Genomic DNA, 21,327 nt, shown 5'->3' with positions numbered 1-21,327 from the left:
TGCTCCCTGCATTTAATTGGTCTTGTCATGTTTCTATATGTATGTGCTATTTTGGTGCAGCAAGACTGTAATGTTATCTTCATTTGCTATTTGATGTGAGGGTTCCTGGTTGAATTATGTGATATCATATATTTTATAAAACTTAACAGACTGATTAGAAACTGTGCCCTATCATTATTTCCAGCATCAGAAAAATAAATAACATGAGGCTGGATCATCTTCAGGCACTAACTGCAAACGGTTCTCCATATTTACTAGAGATGACGTGACACATCAGTAGCTGTCTTTTTTTTTTTAAAGACGACTAAACTATAATGTACCCAAGAGAGACAAGGTAACAAATACTTGTTTGAGTAATTTGGGACATTCTTAGCTATAATGTGACTGCCATTTATCTTGACTTTTTAATGACCTATAACTAGAAATGTAGAGCTGCATATTCACAAAGTTTCTTTGTTGTTTTTTTTCCTCAACACACAAACCCATTCACTGCCTATTTTAACAACAATGTATTGTTTTTTGTAGTATTAATTTATAGGGTGATAATGTTGTCAACATCTTGTGGTGGTAAAACTAAAAGGAACACCTGCAACGTAATGCAATTCAATAAAAACATGATCTATTGAATAAATTATTGTAACAATTATTGTTCCTGTTAAGTTTGTCCAAACCCCCTGTATGCAACTCATTAAGTCACACATCTGTACACACACAGTGATTTTTTATTTATTTATTTATTTATTTTTAATGTTCAGTGATGAAGTGGCTCAGCAGGTAGCAGTGTCATAGAGGTGCTCATACAGGAAAGAGTTAAACACAATGGCAGTGTTCCTTCTGGTTCTTCATGGGTTCCCTCTTGGTGCAGATTTCTCATTTCTGTTCAAAGACATGTGGGTCAGGTGAATTAGCAGCTTCCTAAATTTAGAGTGGCCTAAAAAATGAATGCAAACGCCTTGCCTGTCAGTGTGGGTTAAACCTGTTATAGACTGGCAATAGTACCCTGCCTCTTATGCATTTCTCTGGCAGGTGATATTACACCAGATCTCTCTCACACTTTATTTAAAGAATATCAGCTTTTGCCATCACACAGAAGATTTAGAGAGTGTAAAACAGTTGACATCCTGGGATGCAAGAAAATATTCAGATTTTTCAATCAAGTCAAATTTCACACTGTAAAAGTTTCAGTTCCCAAACAAGACATATAGAAAATGAACTGGAGGGTGTCAAATGATGTAACTGAGGTTGGATCCATGCAAATAACATTTTTTTACCAGTGATTGCATTGACATTATTTTAATATTAAACAAGCCAGATACCCTTGTACAATCAGGCTTAATGAAATAAAACAAAAATCAAAACAGTTTAATTGTGAATATGAATAATTTTGGTTAAATGTTGAATTATATAATGCCAAAGCTGCTTTTATTTTTATTTTATTTTTTTATTGTTTTTTTATTTTATTTTATTTTATTTTATTCTCTTCTAGTGAAAGTGAATACCTTGTTCGGTACTGTTTTGTAAAAACAAGGGGAGAGATAAATTGCATTTTAAGTCACTGTTTTACACTGTTTGATTACATTCCTCCAGCTTGGGATTTTCTCTGCTGCTGAGTGTGCACATTTATACAGAACAGAGGAGTCAAAGGAAAATAGAATTTGACTAATGGCTCCTGGCCATTTTTTTTACTCCAGCTAAAGACAACAAAAACAAAGCAAGTTGTTACAATACAAAGTAAATAATGGAACTGAAACAAAGTACAACGAGAGGTTTTTTTTCCTCTGACATATGACCCGTATATTAGGAGCCAAATCTAGGTCAGCCTTGATCATTGTGAGTATCCACTCAGCCTAATTATTGATATATTATTGAACCTCATATTGAATTAATCAACAACAGCTGAACAAATCATTCCCAGGCTCAAAACAATGAAAGCAATGTTTCATACTAATTAGGAAAATCAAACCAGCAGCTTTAATGTGAGCAGCAGTGAAAACAGCCTGTGTAATGCAAGTGGAATTCAGTTTAAACTCAATCTGGGGAAAGACAGTATCACTTTTGAGCCTCGTGGGAACTTGCAATTTTCACTTCAGGGATCTTATCTAGATGTCCTCTGATGAATGAGTTGATCATGTCATCATAATATGTAATTAAACTTTTTAAAAGGCCTGATGGTACCACTCAAACTGCCGGGGCTTGTCATCATTCATGTTTCATGTTGCTGTCTGAAATCATCAGTGTGCCTAACAGCCTAAAAATAAATATTTTGCATGTTGTTTGTGGCAAAGCCCAGGTTTTTCTGAGTATGTGGACACAGATAGGAAATGTATTACCCTAAATAACTTTATAAAGTCATTGTTACACTGACAAATTTTTCAGGTTACCTTTATCAATTCATATCATTTTGTACACCATGCTGTGGCCTGCAGAGGGAAAAAGAAAGACAGATTGCACCTGTAGCTTTATGTCCCATCTTCTACATGGAACTGTCTGTAATCTAGTGGAGAGCTGTAAAGCAGTATAAAACATCCACTAAAACAAAACTTCAAAACTGTATAATACTTTAGGACACACACTTTGTTAGTTCCTGCCACTGGCTTTATGTCACACCTTTTAACCCCTAATGAGCCAGTAGTGCATGGGGCCTCTGTGCTTCTAAACTTTACCCTGCTGTGACCTTATCTTAACTTTTTAACCCACAGACCCCTTTATTATTCACAAACATAACCAGTGATGAAAGATAAGAGCAATAAAGACTCCCCTCCTGCCTGAGTTCAAGTTCAAATTTATTCTTGTGTAAAAAATTACAATGAAATGGTTGTGCTTAGTGGCACTCTCTGCCCACACAAAGGGCACACATCCCCAGACAGCAATAGGAAATAACATTACACACAATATACAGTACATACAATCTAAAAGCAACAATATGCAGTGCATATAGATAACTACCTACCTCAGTAAGGAAGCTGTTTCTGAGATGGGTGGTGTGGGATCTGATGCTCCGATAAAGTTTTTCGACAGAAGGAGCGAGAACAGAGCATGAACAGGAAGCCAGGGGCCATTAACAAAGCCTCCTAGCACTAAGACGTGTTCATAGTGACAACATTCTAAGAAAAATCTTAGAATTGTGACATTTTCTTAGAAGTTTTCCTTTAAGTTAAGACTAGGTCCTTGTAAAGGTAAAAGTTAGTCGCAAAGCCTCTGAGAACTTAAGAGAGCTCCTAAGGTGAAAAGCTGTTAGGAGAAGGGGGGGAAACACAAAGTGGTCAGAGAAATATTCTCCAAATGCTGGATGACAGTGAGTAAGTGAAAAGCTACAGATTAAATTGTGCAGGGATAATATATGTGGTTGATCTCATTAGAGATAAACACACATTTCCCACCTAATGCTATAACACCAGAAATAAAATGATCACAATACTCAAATATTTGGAAAACTGGAAAAATGTTACAGTGCAGCAGTGATTCCTGTGTCTGCCTCAACCTTCCATCAGCAGAGTGATTACACTAACAGTGACAACACTTTCACAGTCAGCAGTTCATTTCATTTCCACTGGGTGTCCACACCTTGCAGGCTCACAAAGAGCATGTCTGCCACAACCAATCACATCTGTTAAAGAACCCATCATACCTAGCAACAGGGTCAACCACATGTCATTACTAAGGTAAAGGTTTCTGTCCCTTCTTTGCTCAGAGTTGCTCTGAGAACTTTACTAAATCACCCATAAGCTAGGAATCCTTACTAAAAGTTTTTAAGCTAAGTTAGGAGCTCTCTGAGAGTTTTCTCAGAGTGTTTGTGAATACAGCCCCAGGTGTCTTTCATGATGTTTTGAACTTTTCCTTTGCAACATGTGGTGTAAATGTCATGCAGCTGTAGTAGTTCTGTGGCAATGATTATTCCTGTTGTCTTTACAGTCCTTTGTAGCCGTCTGCAGTCTTGAGCAGTCAGGTTGCCAAACCACACAGTGATACAGCCTGTTAGAGCACTCTCAGTGGTGCAGTTAAAATTCCCAACAGTTTTGGTGTTCATACCAAACTTCTGAAAACGACCTAGAAAGGTCAGTCTCTGTTGTGCTTGTTTGAAGATGCAGTCGGTGTTAGCTGACCATGTGAAGGTGTCTGAGATGTGTCTTCTAAGAGATTTAAAACTATCAACAATCTGAATGGATGACCTTCTGATGAAAAAAGGAGTGTGGTTTTATCTGATCATCCTGAGGTTAACAATGATTCCTTTTGTCTTGCTGACATTTGGGGAGAGGTTGTTATTGTGGCACTATATGGTTAGGTCTGCCACTTTTCTCCTGCAGGTTCTCTCATCCCTCAGTTTATGACTTAAGCCTGGAGGTTTTGCTGTATCGTGTGTGCTTTCTCTTGAAGTTATTGTTCAGCAAAGCATTGGCAAGTTTTTTATCCCTACATGGCCAAGTTGAAGTCACTGCTTGTTACTTTTTGTTTTGGTCTCTACAACATATTGACATATTGAACATCTCAGCTAGCCAGCTTGATTATGTTCCTGTGACTAACTACAGACAGTTCTTGTTTGTTACATTAAGAGCCAGAACACAGGCTTGGATCTGCAGACAGGGCTCCTCTGGCTGTTGTTTACAGCAGCTCTGCAGTAAGACTGCAGCAAATAAATGCTTCAAAACCCTACACTGAAAGTGATCCTGAATCAGTTGTGACATGGGTCCCTACTTTGTCAAGGTTGGAGTGCACTGACATTATACAGAAGCTGTGCATACAGGATTAGAAATTCTGCAGTAGCCAGTATTTAATCATCTCTCATCTGATGACATGTTCATTCAGCTTGCATTATTTTCAGTGCATCCAATGAATTTCTTAACTTATCAAGCATGATTATCTTAGCATATAGAGGAGAGCTTACAGTATGACTAAACTGAACTTTTAGAAACGTAGAAATTGCCCCTTTGTTTTGTCCTTTTTCAATCACCCTGTAGCACTGTTGGCACCCAGGAACCACAGTGATGTCATGCCTATACAGTACAGCTGTGTTTCTCTGACATCAGTACAGATTGATCCAAAGAAACAAAGACCTGCCCATTTCTAAATGTGAAATATGGAAATTACTGCAGCATAATTTACTCCTTAGCCCAATGACACACACACACACACACACACACACACACTCCCTTCCACTTCCATCAGTAAAGCTACCCATGGGGTAACTAAAAGAGGTTTAACTGTACAGATATTAAAAAATGAAGTATATGTCCTGAGGGCATAGAAGAAGTATTCAGATCCTTTACCTAAGTAACAGCAGCATTGCAACAATTTAAAAAGCACACAAACAAAAACTCTAATAGAATAATAACTGATGAATTGCTGTGAAAAAACCACTTGAATATTTGAGCTGATTGTGTAGAGCTCATTTTAATTACTTTATATATAATTTGATAATTAATCTCTTGCAATGCATCATATCTCCTAAAGTGATGTTTTGTATGCAACATCTTAATCTGCACTGTAATCACTATAGCTGTCAAATAAATTAAGTACAGTATAATGTACAATATTTCACCCTTTAATATAGTGGCTTTAAAGGAGACACTCAAGTATAGTTAAAGTACCTCAAATTTAAGTAAAGTACCTGAGTTAATGTACTTAGTTACATTCCACTACTGCCTGGTGCTCAGGCTCATTAAAAAATAAATAGTCTTGTCATGTGGAATCCCACAAGAAACATGCTTGTGATTTATTTACATAGCATGAGAGATTGTAAATGAATATGATGAGTTATTGACCATCTCCAAACAGTGTACCCAGGTTTTCAGCTTATATGGCAGTCAGACACTAGATGAAATCGTATTTATCCATTTTTCATACTCAGTCACAGTAAATGTGCATGATGATGATGATGATGATGATGATGATGAGCATTTGCCCCAGAGTTTTTGTAACAGAGCTACAGCAAATGTTGTCATCAACCATTAACAATAATTGGGGAAGCAACTAATAAAAAAAGATTCATCTTGAGTTCATGTCTTTGCCGCTGCGGTTCGATTCCAACTCCAGCCCTTTGCTGCATGTCATCCCCTCTCTCCCCCATTTCACGCTAGAGCTTTCCTGTCTCATAAAGGCAAAAATGCCACAAAAATAATCTTAAAGAAAATAAATTAAGGTCAGCATGATGGCCTCAGCAAACTCTTATTTATTTTCCATACATAATTCATATTCATTCAGATTTATTTCACTCCATATTTTCCCCCTGGTCATCCACACCCCACCTACAGTGACCCTGTGTCCTCCCCAGGGTGCTCACCCCACAGTTTGTGAACCACTGCCTCAGCCTGGTGGTAGTTAAATTCAATTGATTGACAACATACAATTAAAAACTACTAACTGGCACACTAATTACAAACAAGGCACAACTTTGTAGTTTTGAATGTTCCAAGAATATATCAGGAGACTTCCAGAGGATAATATTATGGGTTGAGAACAGTTAACAAAGTGACCTAAATCTAATTAATTACCATTAAAACAAACTCTTCAACTACGTGTCAAGTTGTATTACCTTCCTGTGTCACTTGGTGGCGACAAAGCACCAGGTTTTCCTACAGTGGCTCAGCTAAAATAAATTACACTTTTAGCTAACAGCATAAACTATATACAGTCTCAGTCTAATAGCATCTGGCACAGTGGTTTTGATGTTTTTATGCCAGTTACAGGAGTCAGAGCCTTTGTGTTCAAGATTTATAACAGTATTCAGATTCTTAACCTTACAAAAACAACACTAACGTTTAGCACAACACATGATGCTTGTTACTGTATGTCAGACATAACTGAGACAAATGCATCTAAATGCCTCAAACCATCTCTACACACACACATCAAGAAAAATAAATGTGTATGCAGTCTGTATCTGTAAACATTATCTAAATATCACATTATGCAAGATCTAATGTAATTGTGCCTGAATAGATCTAGATGTGTCTGTTCTGTTTTCATATATAAAAAAGAGATCAGTTGGGGCACCCAGTAGCTCAGTGGGCAGAATAGGTCCATGTACAAAAGCACTGTCCTTGCTGCAGCAGCACTGGATTTGATTCCCTTTTCACACTTAATACTGTCCTACCAATTAAAAGGCAATAAGCCCAAAAATACAAAATGAAAGTGAGATCAGAAACACAGCTTCAATCTGATTTACCGCCAATAGTAATAATGCTCTACTGCTGTATGTGATGTTAAAAAGAAAGGAGAGAGGAGAACTTCAGCTTCCTCTTCCCCTCCTGCCTCCACTTCCTCCAAATGAATTCAGCCAGGCTCCTTTTATTGTCTGACATTGTTATGGATTACGTCATTCTAACCCCCCAGCCTCACACACCCTGAGTTTACAATGTAAAATGAATCAACTCTTCCAGCCTGTTTATTTGGTGCATATTGATTCTTACTCAATGATGCCATCTGCTGGAGAACTCTGTTACAAGATGGTGTTCATCACAGGCACATTTATTCTGACTGCTTAGAAATCATGGATAAATACAAATTCAACTTGTATTTGACTGCCATATAAACTAGAAACCTGAGTACACTGTTTGAATATGGTCAATAACGCTCATTATATTAATTTATAATTTCTCATATTGCTATGTAAATAAATTACAAGCATGCTGCTTGTGGGATTCCACATGACAAGACTATTTATTTTTTAATGTCCCTGGCCCCCAAGCAGTAGTGTAATGTAACTAAGTACATTTACTCAGGTATTTTACTTAAATTTGAAGTACTTGAACTGTATTTGAGTGTTTCAGTTTCAGGCCACTGCGGTAAAGGGTGAAATGTGAAATTTTTACTCCACTTAAGTCAGTTTATAAAATAGGATGTGTTGCCATAAATTAACATACCCAATTGTACATAAAGCAGTTAAAATGAGCTCAACCACAATCAGCTGTGAAATTCAAATGCTTCTTGCAGATAAATGTATAGGTAATCCAATAAAACACAGTCTGTTGCAGTATACATGGCTATGTCTCTGTGTAACAAGTGCTTTTACCTTATACACATTTGCAGCAGTTACTTTATTACTTTTCAAATAAAATGAATGCAAGATTTTTGTAACAGAGTTCTTGTTTGTAGCTCTGTTACAAGAGCTCTGCTGCATATTGTCATCATCATGCACATTCATTGTGACTGAGTATGACCGATGGCTGAATGCATCCCATCTAATGTTTGACTACCGTATATGCTAACAACCTGAGTAAACAGTTTGAATATGGTCGGTAACTAATCATATTAATCTACAGTCTCTCGTACTGGTATGCTAAATAAATCACAAGCATGTTTCCTGTGGGATTGCACATGACAAGACAATTTATTTTTTAATGAGCCTGGGCTCCAGGCAGCAGTGGAATGTAACTAAGTACATTTACCCAGGTACTTTACATAAATTTGAGGTATTTAAAACTATACTGGAGTGTTTTTGGCCACTATAATAAAGGGTGAAATGTTGTACTTTATACTCACGGTCCAAAAGTGGGTCGTGGGTCCATTCTGAATGGACCGCAAGTGAATTGCAAATGTGTCAAGTTTGTGAAAAACACACTTCATGTCTTAGTACAGTGAATTTCTGGCACAGAGCTTTTACTTTAAAGTGCCATTTCCTGCTGTAAAGTGGCAGCTACTTGACAGAGACGAGCAAATTAGCTTGACGACATCACCATCCACAAGTATGACACTGGATGCATTAAACTGTGTGGACCTTGAACTAATGACTAAGGAGAAATCTGGACCAGTAGGGAACCACTGGATTAAAGAATGTAATTATAGGCCTATATAAAGTAATTAAAATGAGCTCTACCACAATCAGCTGCAAGATTCAAATGATTTTTGCACATTAATTCATCAGTTATCCAATCATACATATTACAGTGTAAAACTCACACAGGGCCATTTTTCTGCATAATGACTACTTTTACTTTTAATATCTTTATTTACATTTTGCAGCTGTTACTGTAGCACTTTCACCCAAAATGAATTCAAGATTGTTCTATTAGAATTTTTGTTTGTTTGTCTGCTTTTTAAATTGTTGAAATACTACTGTTAGATAAAGGATCTGAATAGGCTACTTCCTCTATGCCCTCAAGACATATGAGTAACTTTAGTGATGGAGTTAGTGTGTGTGTGTATGTGTGTGTGTGTGTGTGTGTGTGTGTGTGTGTCGTGGAGATGAAGAGAAAAATGGATGCCTACAAAACATTAAATCCAACATTGCACCAGCGTTCATTGAGTAGTACCATATGCGCCCTCTGGTGGACGACTGTCAGAAGTGCAGCTGGTTGAGAAAGAACCACTGGTCAAATCTAATTCAGCACCATGGCCGTGGACAGCTCCCAGAGCAAGTGACCAATATGTTTAAAGGATGTGAAGGGACAGGAATTAGTTACCCCGTTTTGTGTTGCTTTAACGGAACAGACTGAACAGGTTTTATGTCTTTTTTGACAATAATTTCATCTATCACAAGACTGTAATTTCAATACAGTATCGCCAAACATATTGATATTTGTGTGAGCCTGTTGGTTTAGTCTCCAGGTGAAGACATATACATGAATTGTGTTGATGATAGGTTTATTTATTGATCCTTAAATAGCTATGTGACTTTAAAGTAGTTCTTGTAGCAGACAGTAAGAATAATCCTATACCTCTATTTTAGGAGCAGAGCTCTGTTCCTCACTCATCTGAAAGTAAGCCAAGCTGACCTAAATATGGCTGCCCCTTCAGCTGTCCCTATGGATCACCTTACCGCAGAGAAGGTTACCCTGCTCCCCTCCACGCTCTCTACGGACACCCGTTTCCTTATTAGCGGAATTATTTTCAATCTGAGCCATACGACGACCTAATTACCCTGCTCATTTCTGGCCAGTGGCCAGCTCTCATCTGTTGATGGTAGGAACTAATTCCCCGAGAAGTAAGATGTAAAAGGGCACAGAGAGAGAAGTCACAGGCCCCTCCAGCTCACATCCAGGTGTGGCATTTGGAACTGAACCCCCCACCTCCCTCCCTCTTCCCCTGGTGCTTGTATTCGTGTTCGTGGTCTTAATTAAAGTGATATTTCGAGAGAGGAGGTTCTGTTTGTTCAGTTAATGAACCCCACTATTCTCTGCGGGCAAATGGAAATGCAAGCACTCCAATTAGCATATGTTAGCATTTTACTATGTTTATTCCTCACCGTGGAAAACAGCTTACCAAGGCGAAAAGCTTTCTACCCTTGTAAGAGTAGCTGGGGAACTTTTTCACCCCAAAATAATTGACTCAAACTAATTAAACAAAAATCTGGGAAACTTCCATCTAAATGCTTTATGCATGTAGATAGACCGACTCTGTGTTTGAGTAGACCTTGAGTTTTATGACTTCTAGCAGGGCACATATGCATGTTTAAGAGACATATCAAAGACCATATGAAAAAAATACTTTATTTTCATAAATGTATACAGTACATGTTGGGGGAGGTCCCCCCTCTTTACAGTTGTCTGCATCATGTTGCAGCTTGCATATACATCATCATACTATTTGTCATATTCACACAAGCTCTGTCAGCAAACATACAAAAAGAAAAAACACTTTTTCTTTTCATCAAACCAAAAATATAAATTCATAAGGATGTGCAAATTATTGTCCACTAATGCTTTTTCAAAACATTTTGGATGTAATTGCTGCTGCACGTTGATTGTCTAAATAATAATAATAATAATAATAATAATAATAATAGGCAGACACATACATTGACCATGCTGCAGTGGCATGTCACATAAATAGCCATCAGATGTCATTTCTCATCAGCATTTGAGCCAAAATGGATTATTCATTCATTCATTATTTCAGTTTTATGCGTCCTCTGTATTTTTCATCCCACTTGTACATCATAAATTTATTAATTTATGTACTGAACGGTCTCTTCCTCTGTTTTCATATGAGGTTATCTGTCACGTTAACCATCTGTTTCAGACAGTTATTGAAAAGTCAATCATTGTACAGGTCATTATTTATAATCGCAGCCTCCCCTTGGGGGGACATCTGAAGGCGTCGCTTCTTTCCAAAGGTGGAGAAAGAATTATGGACATCCAGCTCACTTCGCTGTGCCGCGGGCCTCAAGGTGCAAAAGCCTGATGGTGTCCCAGGGATGTAGACATTGTGGTGGTAGTCAGGGGGCGGGTGTGGGTGTGGGTGTGGGTGAGGGTGGGGTGGAATGGATGGCTGCTGTTGTTGGGGAGGAGGTGTGCACCGAGGAGTCCAGGGGCGAGAGGGGACCCCACTGGTGGAAGGAGACATCTTATAGTCTGTTGTATGACACAGATAACGAGAGAGGAGAGGAGAAGCGACTGCTTAATTATTCAATATTGACTCAGGGCTGTGGTGGTGTTTTCATTTGCATAGCACTTTTCTAAAAACAAAGTTAAAAGCTTTGCACTCAGGACAATAAACAATGACATCAGCAACTAAAACACAAAAACAGAGCGGTAATGATGGGTTATGAATATAACCCTGCTTCTGTTAGTGGTGGTGGAGATGAGGTAAGGCTATAGCAACGAACCAATTAAGGGAACAACAAAGGAAAACAGAATGTCATTACAAAAAGAGCACAGAGGTGTGCTGTGTGGTAGACAATACTTGTGTTGAGGTGCATAAAACATACTGTAAATGCATACTAAACACTGGCTGTGTGTAGTTTTCATTAAAGCTGTTAGTGGTCAACTGTGTTAGACCCGTCTTACCTTTCATCCCTCTCATGTGAGTTCCCCACGTCCAGTACTGTCCAGGCGCCATGGATGTGACGTAGTTTTCTGGATCTGCATGCATAGCCTTGCGCATGAGGGTGCCATCCATGTTGATAGAGTTATAACTGTAAACAAGAGGACAACATACCTTACTCATATGTAAATCAATATCTATATCCAGTGGCGCCTCCAAGAGGGGGCTGATACAGTTGCTGCCCCTCCTGGTGAAAACAATACCAGGGTAATCTTACTGTCTTTAAGAGGCTGTGCTGCACTCATTTTAAGATAGGTTTTGTTTTCTTGTGAAACTAGGCAAGTGAAGGCATCCATTGGTAGCAACCATATTGGCATGGCTTGTCTGAATAATGCTTCAAAATCTGGAGGGGGAACAACTGGCATGGCGATGTTCAAAGGTGTCCTTTGAACTCTCACCTCAAGATAGCTGGATGAAAATGGATTCTGTGGACACCCACGAGTCTCCCCTAAACTTGGGAAGCCTTGTTCCCAGTCAATGTTTGTTCCTTACAGTTAATGTACTCCTTCAAATTAGTGATGTATACTTGTCTTTTTAAGGAAAAGGACAACTAGCCTATTTGAAGAACACTGAATTGCCTAACATGCATTAAAACAGGATTGTTACGGAACTTATAATGTACCAATATCAGTCTTTGCAAGTCAGATATTAAATGCGAAATACAAAACCAAAGTATAACAGTATGCAATTCCTTAACTCTCCATACTGACATCGTTTTAAACTGGCCTATATACTTCAACAGCAGCAATGAATTCCAAAAATTCAGTTTTGGTTTTGATGTTCCACCCCAAGACTATCAGTGGGCCCCACCAGCCCACCCCTATGAAAAATTTTTGGGAGCACCACTGTCCATATCCATTTTAATACAAGCTATATACTTCAGCCCACTGTGTGAGCATTTTATGTTTTAGTGCAACTGCTTTACATTGGTTTGACAAAGGTGAAAGGTCAAACACTGGTACCTTTTAATGGAGGAGTTCTGATTCTTTGTGAGAGTCCAGTCTGTGTTTGGCTGCTTCAGCTGCAGGAAGAGAGCATGACAGAATTTAATTCAACTTTTCAACATAGTTTTAACAAATAAATAAATACAAAGGCACATATTGGCACAATGTCCCTGCACAGGTCTATTTTGAGAAATGCCTCTCTTCACAATAAGTTACAGTCAATCGGCTCTTGATAACAAACGACACATGTTCATTCTATCCTCTCGGATCAGCAGAGGTCAGTGGTAATTGACATGAGGAGCAGTCTGTCTCTGTCCTGAAATGGAGACATGACTCTCCTCACATGGATCACGGCTGCCGCCCTGTGGACGTTTGGCAGAACACAGTTGTGAGGAGCGGAGGTGCTGTTGCCTTCAGCCACGACTCGCCTGTCACTTAGTTTTGCTTTTATCGTCTGCGGCGCAGCGTGAGAGGTGAAGGAGAGCACCCGAGAGATATTTATTCCGAGTGTGAGTCTCATAGTATGGATTCCACGCTCTATTAATTCCCTTAAAGTTGTTAACACGGAGAATGCGACGTAAGCGTATTATTAGAATCGGTATTCAAAATACACTCCCCGCCAACTACGTACAAAACCAATTAGAACCCCACCGGGATGAAACGAAACATGATTTTAATCTTCAAAGGAAACCGTGCCAGGGAGGAAATTAAGAAAATTACACACGTCATTGTTTTGTGGATTTTATGCATCATTTTTACATTAATATTTGCCTGATGCTCCTCGAGCAAGGTTTTTAATTAAAAGTCTCACAGAGAGCCTTGAAAAGTTTGCGGTCCTTGCAGCTGTATATATGCACAACCCCAAGACAGCTCAACGCGCATATACACCACGTGCACGCACCTGTCCTGCGTGTCTTACACGCTTGGATGTGCATTTAATCTCTCTTTTCACCTCCGATTCGTCAGCTTAAGCAGGTCTATGTACTTGTCTTGTGTAATGCTCACACAGTTTCATTGAGATGTGTCTTTGAGGTTTAATGTGTCACTGTGTGCGTGAGGTAATGTGACCTCAGGACGAGTCGTGTGGGTCCGCAGAGGGACACCACCGGGTGAATTAGGGGAACCAATTAACGTCAGGAAGGACACTCTCTCCTGAAGGAGCATAGCTGCAGGCAGAGCAATCATCGTGACCTCGAAATCCCTCTTGTGGCCAGAGGTGCATGTGCCAGTGACCGAGCTGACATTTCTCAGTCTGCCAGGTGGAGTCTGGTGTCATGGCTCTGAGTCTCCATCCCTCCACGTTATGGTGAAAACAGGGAGGCGACAATGAGCAATACGCACATATTTACGCTCTATTGCCCCGTCTATTAAAATTAGAAAACACTGGCTTAGACATCCTGCCTCTGTAAATTCCCTTTCTCCTTGTCTCCTTCCTTCCCCCTCCCTCCACTCCGCCCCTCCTCCTCCCCACCCTCGCTCGACAAATATGAAGCCACATCTCTCTCCCTCTCTCTCTCCCCTCGCATTCAGAGGACAGCGTCGGGGCCGATCTACAGGCGGCCCACGTCTCAGTCCAGCCATGTCCTTGCACCCCCCTCCTTATCCTTGCCCCCTCCCCTCCCGATGTCCTCCCCTGTCTCCCCAAAACCGTCCATTTGCCATTTTTCATCAATAATGGACAGCACCCCCTTGCGAATACGCCACATTGTGTGTAGTATAATGGTTCGGCCGTGCTTGTGCCCTTGAGGCATAGTTAGTGAGGTTATCTGTCCTATATTGTTAGTTTGAGGACAAGAAGGCGTGTCGCAAACCCGACTGGTCGGCAAGGAATTCTCTGAACCCAAAGGGCTGATGAATTCAAATAGCTGCCATTCACCTTGTCCGTCATGTATTTAACCTTGACTTTCTGTTCAAACTCAGGTAGATGTGCTGGATGTGCAGGTGTGTGTCCTCTCACTGCATAAAAACTATGACACTGTGTGATTTATTAATCTCCCAGGGTCACAAACTATTATAATTAAGTTCATGAATTATCATGAAAAGCTTTTTCCACGGGTGATTAATTTGCAGAAACGTGCCGCGATGACACCTGGAAATGTTACCAAGACTGAATAGAGGAGTCAACTTGAACTACATCTCCTCTTCTTCTCACGCAGTAATTGATATCTCACTCCATTCTATACAGATGATAAGACACGGTATGCGCCTGGAATATGCTCTCTGCAAGATAGGACTTTACACTTTCATTACCATGTCAATTAAAAATGTAATCTCACATCGTCTCATTTCATTTCCCGGGTGCAAAACATTACCATAGGCTGCGCACTTAGGATAAATTATTGCTATAATTATAAAAAAACAGTCGAGACAACATGCTGTGAAATACACCTAATAATAAGAAGAGAGGAGGGAAGAAAATCACGGCTTTGCTGAATTTTTGAACAAGTTGAGTTGAAATCTGTCTGGCATGCGTGATTTGACCTTCATGCGCGAATGTCACAGTCTAGATACTTATCAGATGGAGGGCTGAGATGGGTTTTCTTGTGACAGTGAGTGAAACAGACTGATTTCAATGAACAACATCAGCTCTCGCATTTTATACTATATCCGCTGATTTCACTGTACCTCGTTGGGAGTAGTTGCTCCGTTGTTCACAGATGCGCTCCGGCTCTGCGCGTTCCACGAGTTTTCCGCGCTCTTCGCCTCGTTGTTCCTGGGAGTGCTGCCGGGGCTGCACGGCTTCAGAAACATAAAGTCACTTTTGGCTGATTCGGGAGTCAGACAGACTTTATAACAATATGACTGAGAGAGACTGCTGTTTCCATTCACCTCCATGCAGTTCGTGGGTACTTTGGCCGCGGATGAAATCTGCAGGTTGAGGTTGGATTTTTTGAACACCTCCGGAGGCGGATCGGGCTGAAACCCCCCGCAACAGCAGCAGGCGAACGGGGGGAGGTTGTACCCGCTGATTGTCTCCCTGTCTTTGTAGCACTTGACCGCAGCCAGCACAATAATAGCCACGAGGAATATTAAAGATATTGTGCTCAGTGACACGATCAAGTAGAGAGCGAGGTTTGAGGGGGGCTGTGGGCTGAGTGTGAGGTCTCCGAAATCTGACAGCGACTCGGGCACGCTGTCTACCACTGTGAGGACAATAGAGACTGTGGCGGAGAGCGGCGGCTGCCCGTTGTCCTTGACTAATATTACCAGTCTTTGCCTTGTTGCGTCTTTTTCCACTAGCCGGCGAATAGTCCTGATTTCGCCCGTGTACAGAGCCACGCTGAACAGCCCCGGGTCTGTAGCCTGCAACACCTGATAGGACAGGCGGGAGTTTTGCCCTGCGTCCGCGTCTAGCGCTGTTATTTTTGTAACCAGATACCCAGCGTCTACTGACCGCGGAACCACCTCTGTGGCCACGGTGCCGTTTTTGGGCAGCGGGGATACAATAACAGGTGCATTGTCGTTCTGGTCCAAGACAAAGACATTAACTGTGATATTACTGGCGAGAGGGGGGAAACCTGCGTCCTGCGCCTGTACCAGAATCTGAAAGTTTCTAAGTTGCTCATAATCAAAAGAGCGCAGTGCGTAGATATTGCCGTTGTCAGAGTTGATTGAGACATAAGTGGACACGGGCATGCCCTGAATCTGACCCTCGAGAATAGAATAAGACAGATAGGCGTTCTGGTTTGAATCGGGGTCGAATGCAGTTACAGAGCAAATGGAAGCGCCCGGGGCATTATTCTCGGTCACATAAACTGTGTATGAAGGTTGAGAGAACCGCGGGGGGTTGTCATTAATGTCAGACACTTGAACGAGGATGGTTTTCCTGGTGGAGAGCGAAGGAGAGCCCAAGTCTCGGGCTGTGAGGGTGATGTTGTACTCGGACACCGCTTCTCTGTCCAGAAACTCGCTCGTCACCAGAGTATAATAGTTTTTAAATGATGAATGGAGCTGAAAAGGGACGTTGCTCGGAATTTGGCAATCAACGTTTCCGTTCTCTCCCGAGTCCCGGTCCATTACGCTGATAACAGCTATCACCGTGCCCGGTGGCGCGTCTTCTTGGACAGGAGTGGACACTGATGTGAGAATGACTTCGGGCGCGTTGTCATTCACATCCAGGATGTCTACCAGCACTTTACTGTGCACAGCCACAGCCGAGGGTCCCCTGTCTTTTGCCTGCACATACAGCTCATACACACTGGCTTTCTCATAGTCCACAATGCCCTTCACTCGGATTTCGCCCGTGTACGGGTCCACGCTGAACAGTTCGCGCACCTTGAGGGGTGCGTGCCCGCTAAACGCGTAGGTCACCTCCCCATTCGAGCCCTCATCCAGGTCTGTGGCGTTCAGCTTCAGCACCAGCGTCCCCCTCGGTGCGTTCTCCACCAGGCTCGCCCGGTAAACTGAGCGGTCAAACACGGGCACGTTATCGTTGGCGTCTAACACTGTGATAGTTATCAGTGCTGTCCCAGAGCGTTCCGGTGACCCCCCGTCAAAGGCAGTCAGAACCATTTCGTGCTTTTTCTGCTGTTCCCGGTCCAGTGGGGTGTCCAGCACGAGCTCCGCAAACTTGCTTCCATCATTGCGCGTCTGGATGTTCAGTACAAAGTGCTCGTTTGCGCTTAGCTGGTAGGAGCGCAGAGAGTTGGTGCCCACGTCCTGGTCCTGTGCGCTCTCTAACGGGAAACAGGAGCCGGGCGCAGCCGACTCAGTGATGTCAAGATTAAACTCGCTCCATGGGAAACTGGGGGAGTTGTCATTCACATCTAAAATCTCCACTTCCACTCTGTACAGTTCTAGTGGGTTTTCAATGACCACTTGTAAGTGTAAAAAACAGCTCGGGCTTCGTTCACACAGCTCCTCTCTGTCTATCTTTTCGTTGACAAAGAGGATGCCATTCTCCAAGTTCACTTCTAAATACTGCCTCTTTGCGCCGGAGACTATACGAAACCGGCGCGCTGACAGCTTGGCAACATCCAAGCCCAGATCTTCGGCGATGTTGCCCACAAAAGCTCCATGCTCCAGCTCTTCGGGAATGGAGTACCGAATTTGCGCAAGAACCAGGTCCACTACACACGCACACAGAAGCAGGCATACAACCAGCCCAGTCACTGGTACCCAACTGCCTCTAGAGAGTCTGTGATCCATTTCAGCGGCGTGCGTAAAATCACCTCACCAAGACATCTTTCGCCTCATAAAGCCATTCAACTGTACAGCTCAAAAGCACATAGAAAAGCAGAGCCTGTCCAAAATTAAAAAGCAAAAAACTGAAGTTGGTATCATCTGTGTGTATGGATAAGTTTACTGGATAGTTTAGCTAAGGGGATGAGAGAGGGGAGGAGAGTGAAAGCACCTCTCCCTCTCTCTCTCTCTCTCTGTGGTGCTCCACGCGCAACACCGGTGGTGTGTGAACGGGGGAGGCTCGCGCTTTGATTTTCCAGTGTATTAGACACTCGGAGGAGCTTGTGGGGAGGTGTGTGTGTGTATGTGTGTGTGAGTGAGAGAGGGAGAGAGAGAGAAAGAGAGGGGGTGGACGTAGCTTCTCGCGGCTCCGTATTGGAGGACGCCGACGCGAAGTGCGACTCTAATTACTGTAGACGTTTAACCCTTTCACATCCCCGTGTCTGTTCCTCTGACCCATTAAAGAGACGAGAAGGCGTAAGTTTGACACCAGACGTCAGAGCCAGATTTGGATTAGGGGACAAATTGTGTTGTGGGTGTCGTTTTCTAGGCTGCATTTACGAGATGAGGATGGACAAGGATTTGTCTTGGTGGCCACAGTGCCCTGCAGGCCCAGGGTGGCAATGATTGCTAACATTATTTTACTTTAATTTGTTAAAACCCCCATTAGCTACAAAGAAAAAAACTTCCAGGGTTCTACTATTACATTTTGCATTCCGAAAACAAAAACACACTGGCCCTGAGCGCTCATACGCTCTCCCTCAAATGGACCAGTGGCCACTGCCAAGAGGCTCCTGGGATTCTATAATGCTTTTTAATGAGCGCCCTTTGAAGATGAATGCCCACATTGCAAAAACAGTCCCATTCATTAATCATCACACGAAAGTGGGTTTTACAAAAAGAATCTTTGATGGGTCAGGATATTCAATTTTAATCAATATTTAAACGAGTGTGCGCTACATTTTGGAGCTTAGAGTGATTACAGTGACAATCACGAGCCGGTGATACTCTCATGCAAATGCGCGTTACATGATTTTAATTCTCTTAAGCAGGCCTGAACATGTATCAACATAATCAACATAAAAGCAATGTCATAAATCCTTAATCATACTGGTCTCTAATCAGGTATTATTGTTGGGATTGGATAAATATCCTAGGTGCTGTGTTTTGTTTGGAGATGACAGAAAAAGGCGAGCATCACTGCTGAGAACTGACAAACCTTTGATTGTAATAAGTGACTTCAGTCGATCAAAGCACTTCCTTTGAGCAGTGTTGTCTTTACAGGACAAAGAGGACAACTGGAGCCTCTTTAAAGTGCGGCACATGTTTGTTCAGATCTAATCTTTTCCCTGTTAATCCTGGTCAGTTAGACAACCAGTGAACCACAGAGAGAGGGAAAAGAGAGAGTGAGAGGGAAACTGAAGGATGCCTTTGTGAATTGGGGTTCGTCTCCAGACAGACACGAGTGGCATCCTAATGTAAAACGGTGGCTTGAAATCTGAAAGTCTCTTCTTGGGACTGACGACACAGCCTTGGGCCCCGGGCAGCGCTGAGCTTGTTAGCTACTAAAAAGAAGAGGGGGGGAAAGCGAGATGAGAGAGAAGGAACAAGAAACAAACATTTCTTCTTCCTAGGGGCAGCATTTTCTTTTACACTAGACGCTACATTTTCTGGTAAACTGCCCCCAAAACCTGGGGATTGCGTTCCCTGTTGGAAATTATGTTGGTGGTTGCTCCTCTGTGAGCATGATGAGGGGAACCAAGCGTCGTTGATGTCTAATGCTGTGATCTTTTCCCTTAAATAAAGAAAAAACAACCGGGGCTAGTGGGAATACTTTAACTTGGTTGAAGTAGTGCTTGTTTCTGGCATTTCTCTTTTAAATTATATGGAGAAGAATAACTTAGGAAGCAAAAAATGGAGGTCGGGTGTAGTTTTTGTATAATTCATGCTCAGTCTGGTATTCAAAGGAGCTGGATAACAAAGGTCACGACTTATTTCTGAATAAAAACCGCATGCTATCAAATGATTGAAGTGCTCATTATGGAATACGATGTTACATAATGAGTATTACTTATTATTTTCCCTTGGCACAAAAAGTGTCCCTGACCTGTCTCTCCAACAAGCAGCCCCCGAAATCCAACACCCTCCCCTTTTCAGGAAAAAAACTAAAATCCTCAGGTTTAAATAAGCAGAAAACACAATCTGCTTGCAGACTTAACCTCAAGCAGATGGTTAAGCTTCTCCAGAAATGATTACATTTCTGGAAAAGAAAAAAAATCACCACCACCAGTTCCATTGCTTCCCTCTTCTTTTTAATTAACGGAGTGAAGGATTAGTGTGCAGCTATCCGGGATCAACCGTTCTCCGACGGAAGAATACAAATGTTTTGTGATAAATAATCCCAAAGCACTCCGGCCGGCGGTCCCTCGGTGCCTGTTACATTAACATGCATTACACGGAGCATTAAGCCGGTCTCATCCGCCCCTATCGCCTCGCTCACCCCATTGTCCGACAGAAAGACAGCCATTACTTTCTCTGAACTACCGCTCAACAGCCACCTGACCGTGACCCGGTACTCCGCACTCTGGAGTGCGGTGAAAAGGTGGCGGCGGGTGGATCAAGGTTGGTAAAGGACTAATGGTAGGGAACGCTTCATTACTCCTTTACACGCTGGAAGATAAAGAAACAGAAGGCATGTTTACTTGTTTATCTTTTTTCCCCCAGGGGATTTCAGTTGGGCAGGTATAGGCTACGTTTTGTTTGACCCTAAATGTGCACACATACAATTATTTGTCTGTGATCTTGTGGCGCCATCTACTGGGCACTGTCCCATAATGTAAACATGTGTGGAAACAACTAGGCCTGTTGTAATCTCATTGAAATCTGTCCAAGTACTCAGCAAAAGGGTGTTGAGCATTTAAAGGGCCTCATTGAAAAAAAAAAAAAAACACAAAAGGGAAAGTTTTGTGTTTTACTTTATTAATATCCTCCTGACACTCGAACTTTTGTTTGGTATGCGTTTTTAATTTCTCCTAGCTATTTTGGATCAGTATAATCTGATAAGTATAAAAAAATAAGCATTGTCTTTGAACAGGAAGTAGTTTTTCAACTAAATGATACCCTCATATGGGGACATTGGGTTTATTATTATTATGTATTATTTTGATAGCACAAGTGTGTAATAAAGTATAAAACAGTTTATTTAAATTCCTGAACATTGTTTATCTTGTAACTATATGAATTTTCCTCGCTCCCTTCTCCCTTCTGTGAAATGCTGCAATATGTAATGATAATAAGGTCCCAATGTCCTCAAACAAATATTTCCAATTTAACAGCATCTTAGCTTGTTACTGTTGCACAAATTGGTCAGATTTGTAGTATCAAACTACAAACATTATTAATCATAAATAAACAGGTTTCAACTACAAACTTTGTTCAGCTT

The 21,327-nt window shown here is 41.5% G+C and overlaps 1 protein-coding gene across 2 annotated transcripts; it reads right to left on the bottom strand.

Annotated features, from left to right (window-relative positions):
* Positions 1-10,403: 10,403 nt before the first annotated feature.
* LOC117261306 (protocadherin-10) lies at positions 10,404-18,192 on the bottom strand. 2 transcript variants are annotated; one of them, XM_033633675.2, is made up of 5 exons: positions 15,534-18,192; positions 15,330-15,443; positions 12,723-12,781; positions 11,724-11,851; positions 10,404-11,288 (listed from the first exon to the last, which is right to left on the bottom strand). In XM_033633675.2, exons 1-5 carry the CDS (start codon positions 17,850-17,852, stop codon positions 10,972-10,974), a joined length of 2,937 nt encoding a protein of 978 aa, XP_033489566.1. In that variant the 5' UTR covers positions 17,853-18,192; the 3' UTR covers positions 10,404-10,971. The 2 variants fall into 2 exon arrangements, with proteins under 2 accessions (XP_033489566.1, XP_033489564.1); XM_033633673.2 differs by having other exon boundaries at positions 15,330-18,191.
* Positions 18,193-21,327: the final 3,135 nt, after the last annotated feature.

Source organism: Epinephelus lanceolatus, chromosome 7 (genome assembly GCF_041903045.1).
Source record: "Epinephelus lanceolatus isolate andai-2023 chromosome 7, ASM4190304v1, whole genome shotgun sequence".
Classification (NCBI taxonomy): Eukaryota; Metazoa; Chordata; class Actinopteri; order Perciformes; family Serranidae; genus Epinephelus; species Epinephelus lanceolatus.
Note: the sequence above shows the minus strand (reverse complement) of the source record. Positions and strands in the feature narration are given on the sequence as shown.

What these genes read in the sequence shown, in the direction of transcription:
- LOC117261306 (XM_033633673.2), bottom strand. Translation starts at nt 17,852, where the DNA reads ATGGATCACAGACTCTCTAGAGGCAGTTGGGTACCAGTGACTGGGCTG. An exon ending in GAGCAACTACTCCCAACGAG is followed by an intron (nt 12,782 to 15,329) that starts GTACAGTGAAAT and finishes CTCTTCCTGCAG; the next exon opens with CTGAAGCAGCCAAACACAGA. An exon ending in CAGAACTCCTCCATTAAAAG is followed by an intron (nt 11,852 to 12,722) that starts GTACCAGTGTTT and finishes TCTTGTTTACAG; the next exon opens with TTATAACTCTATCAACATGG.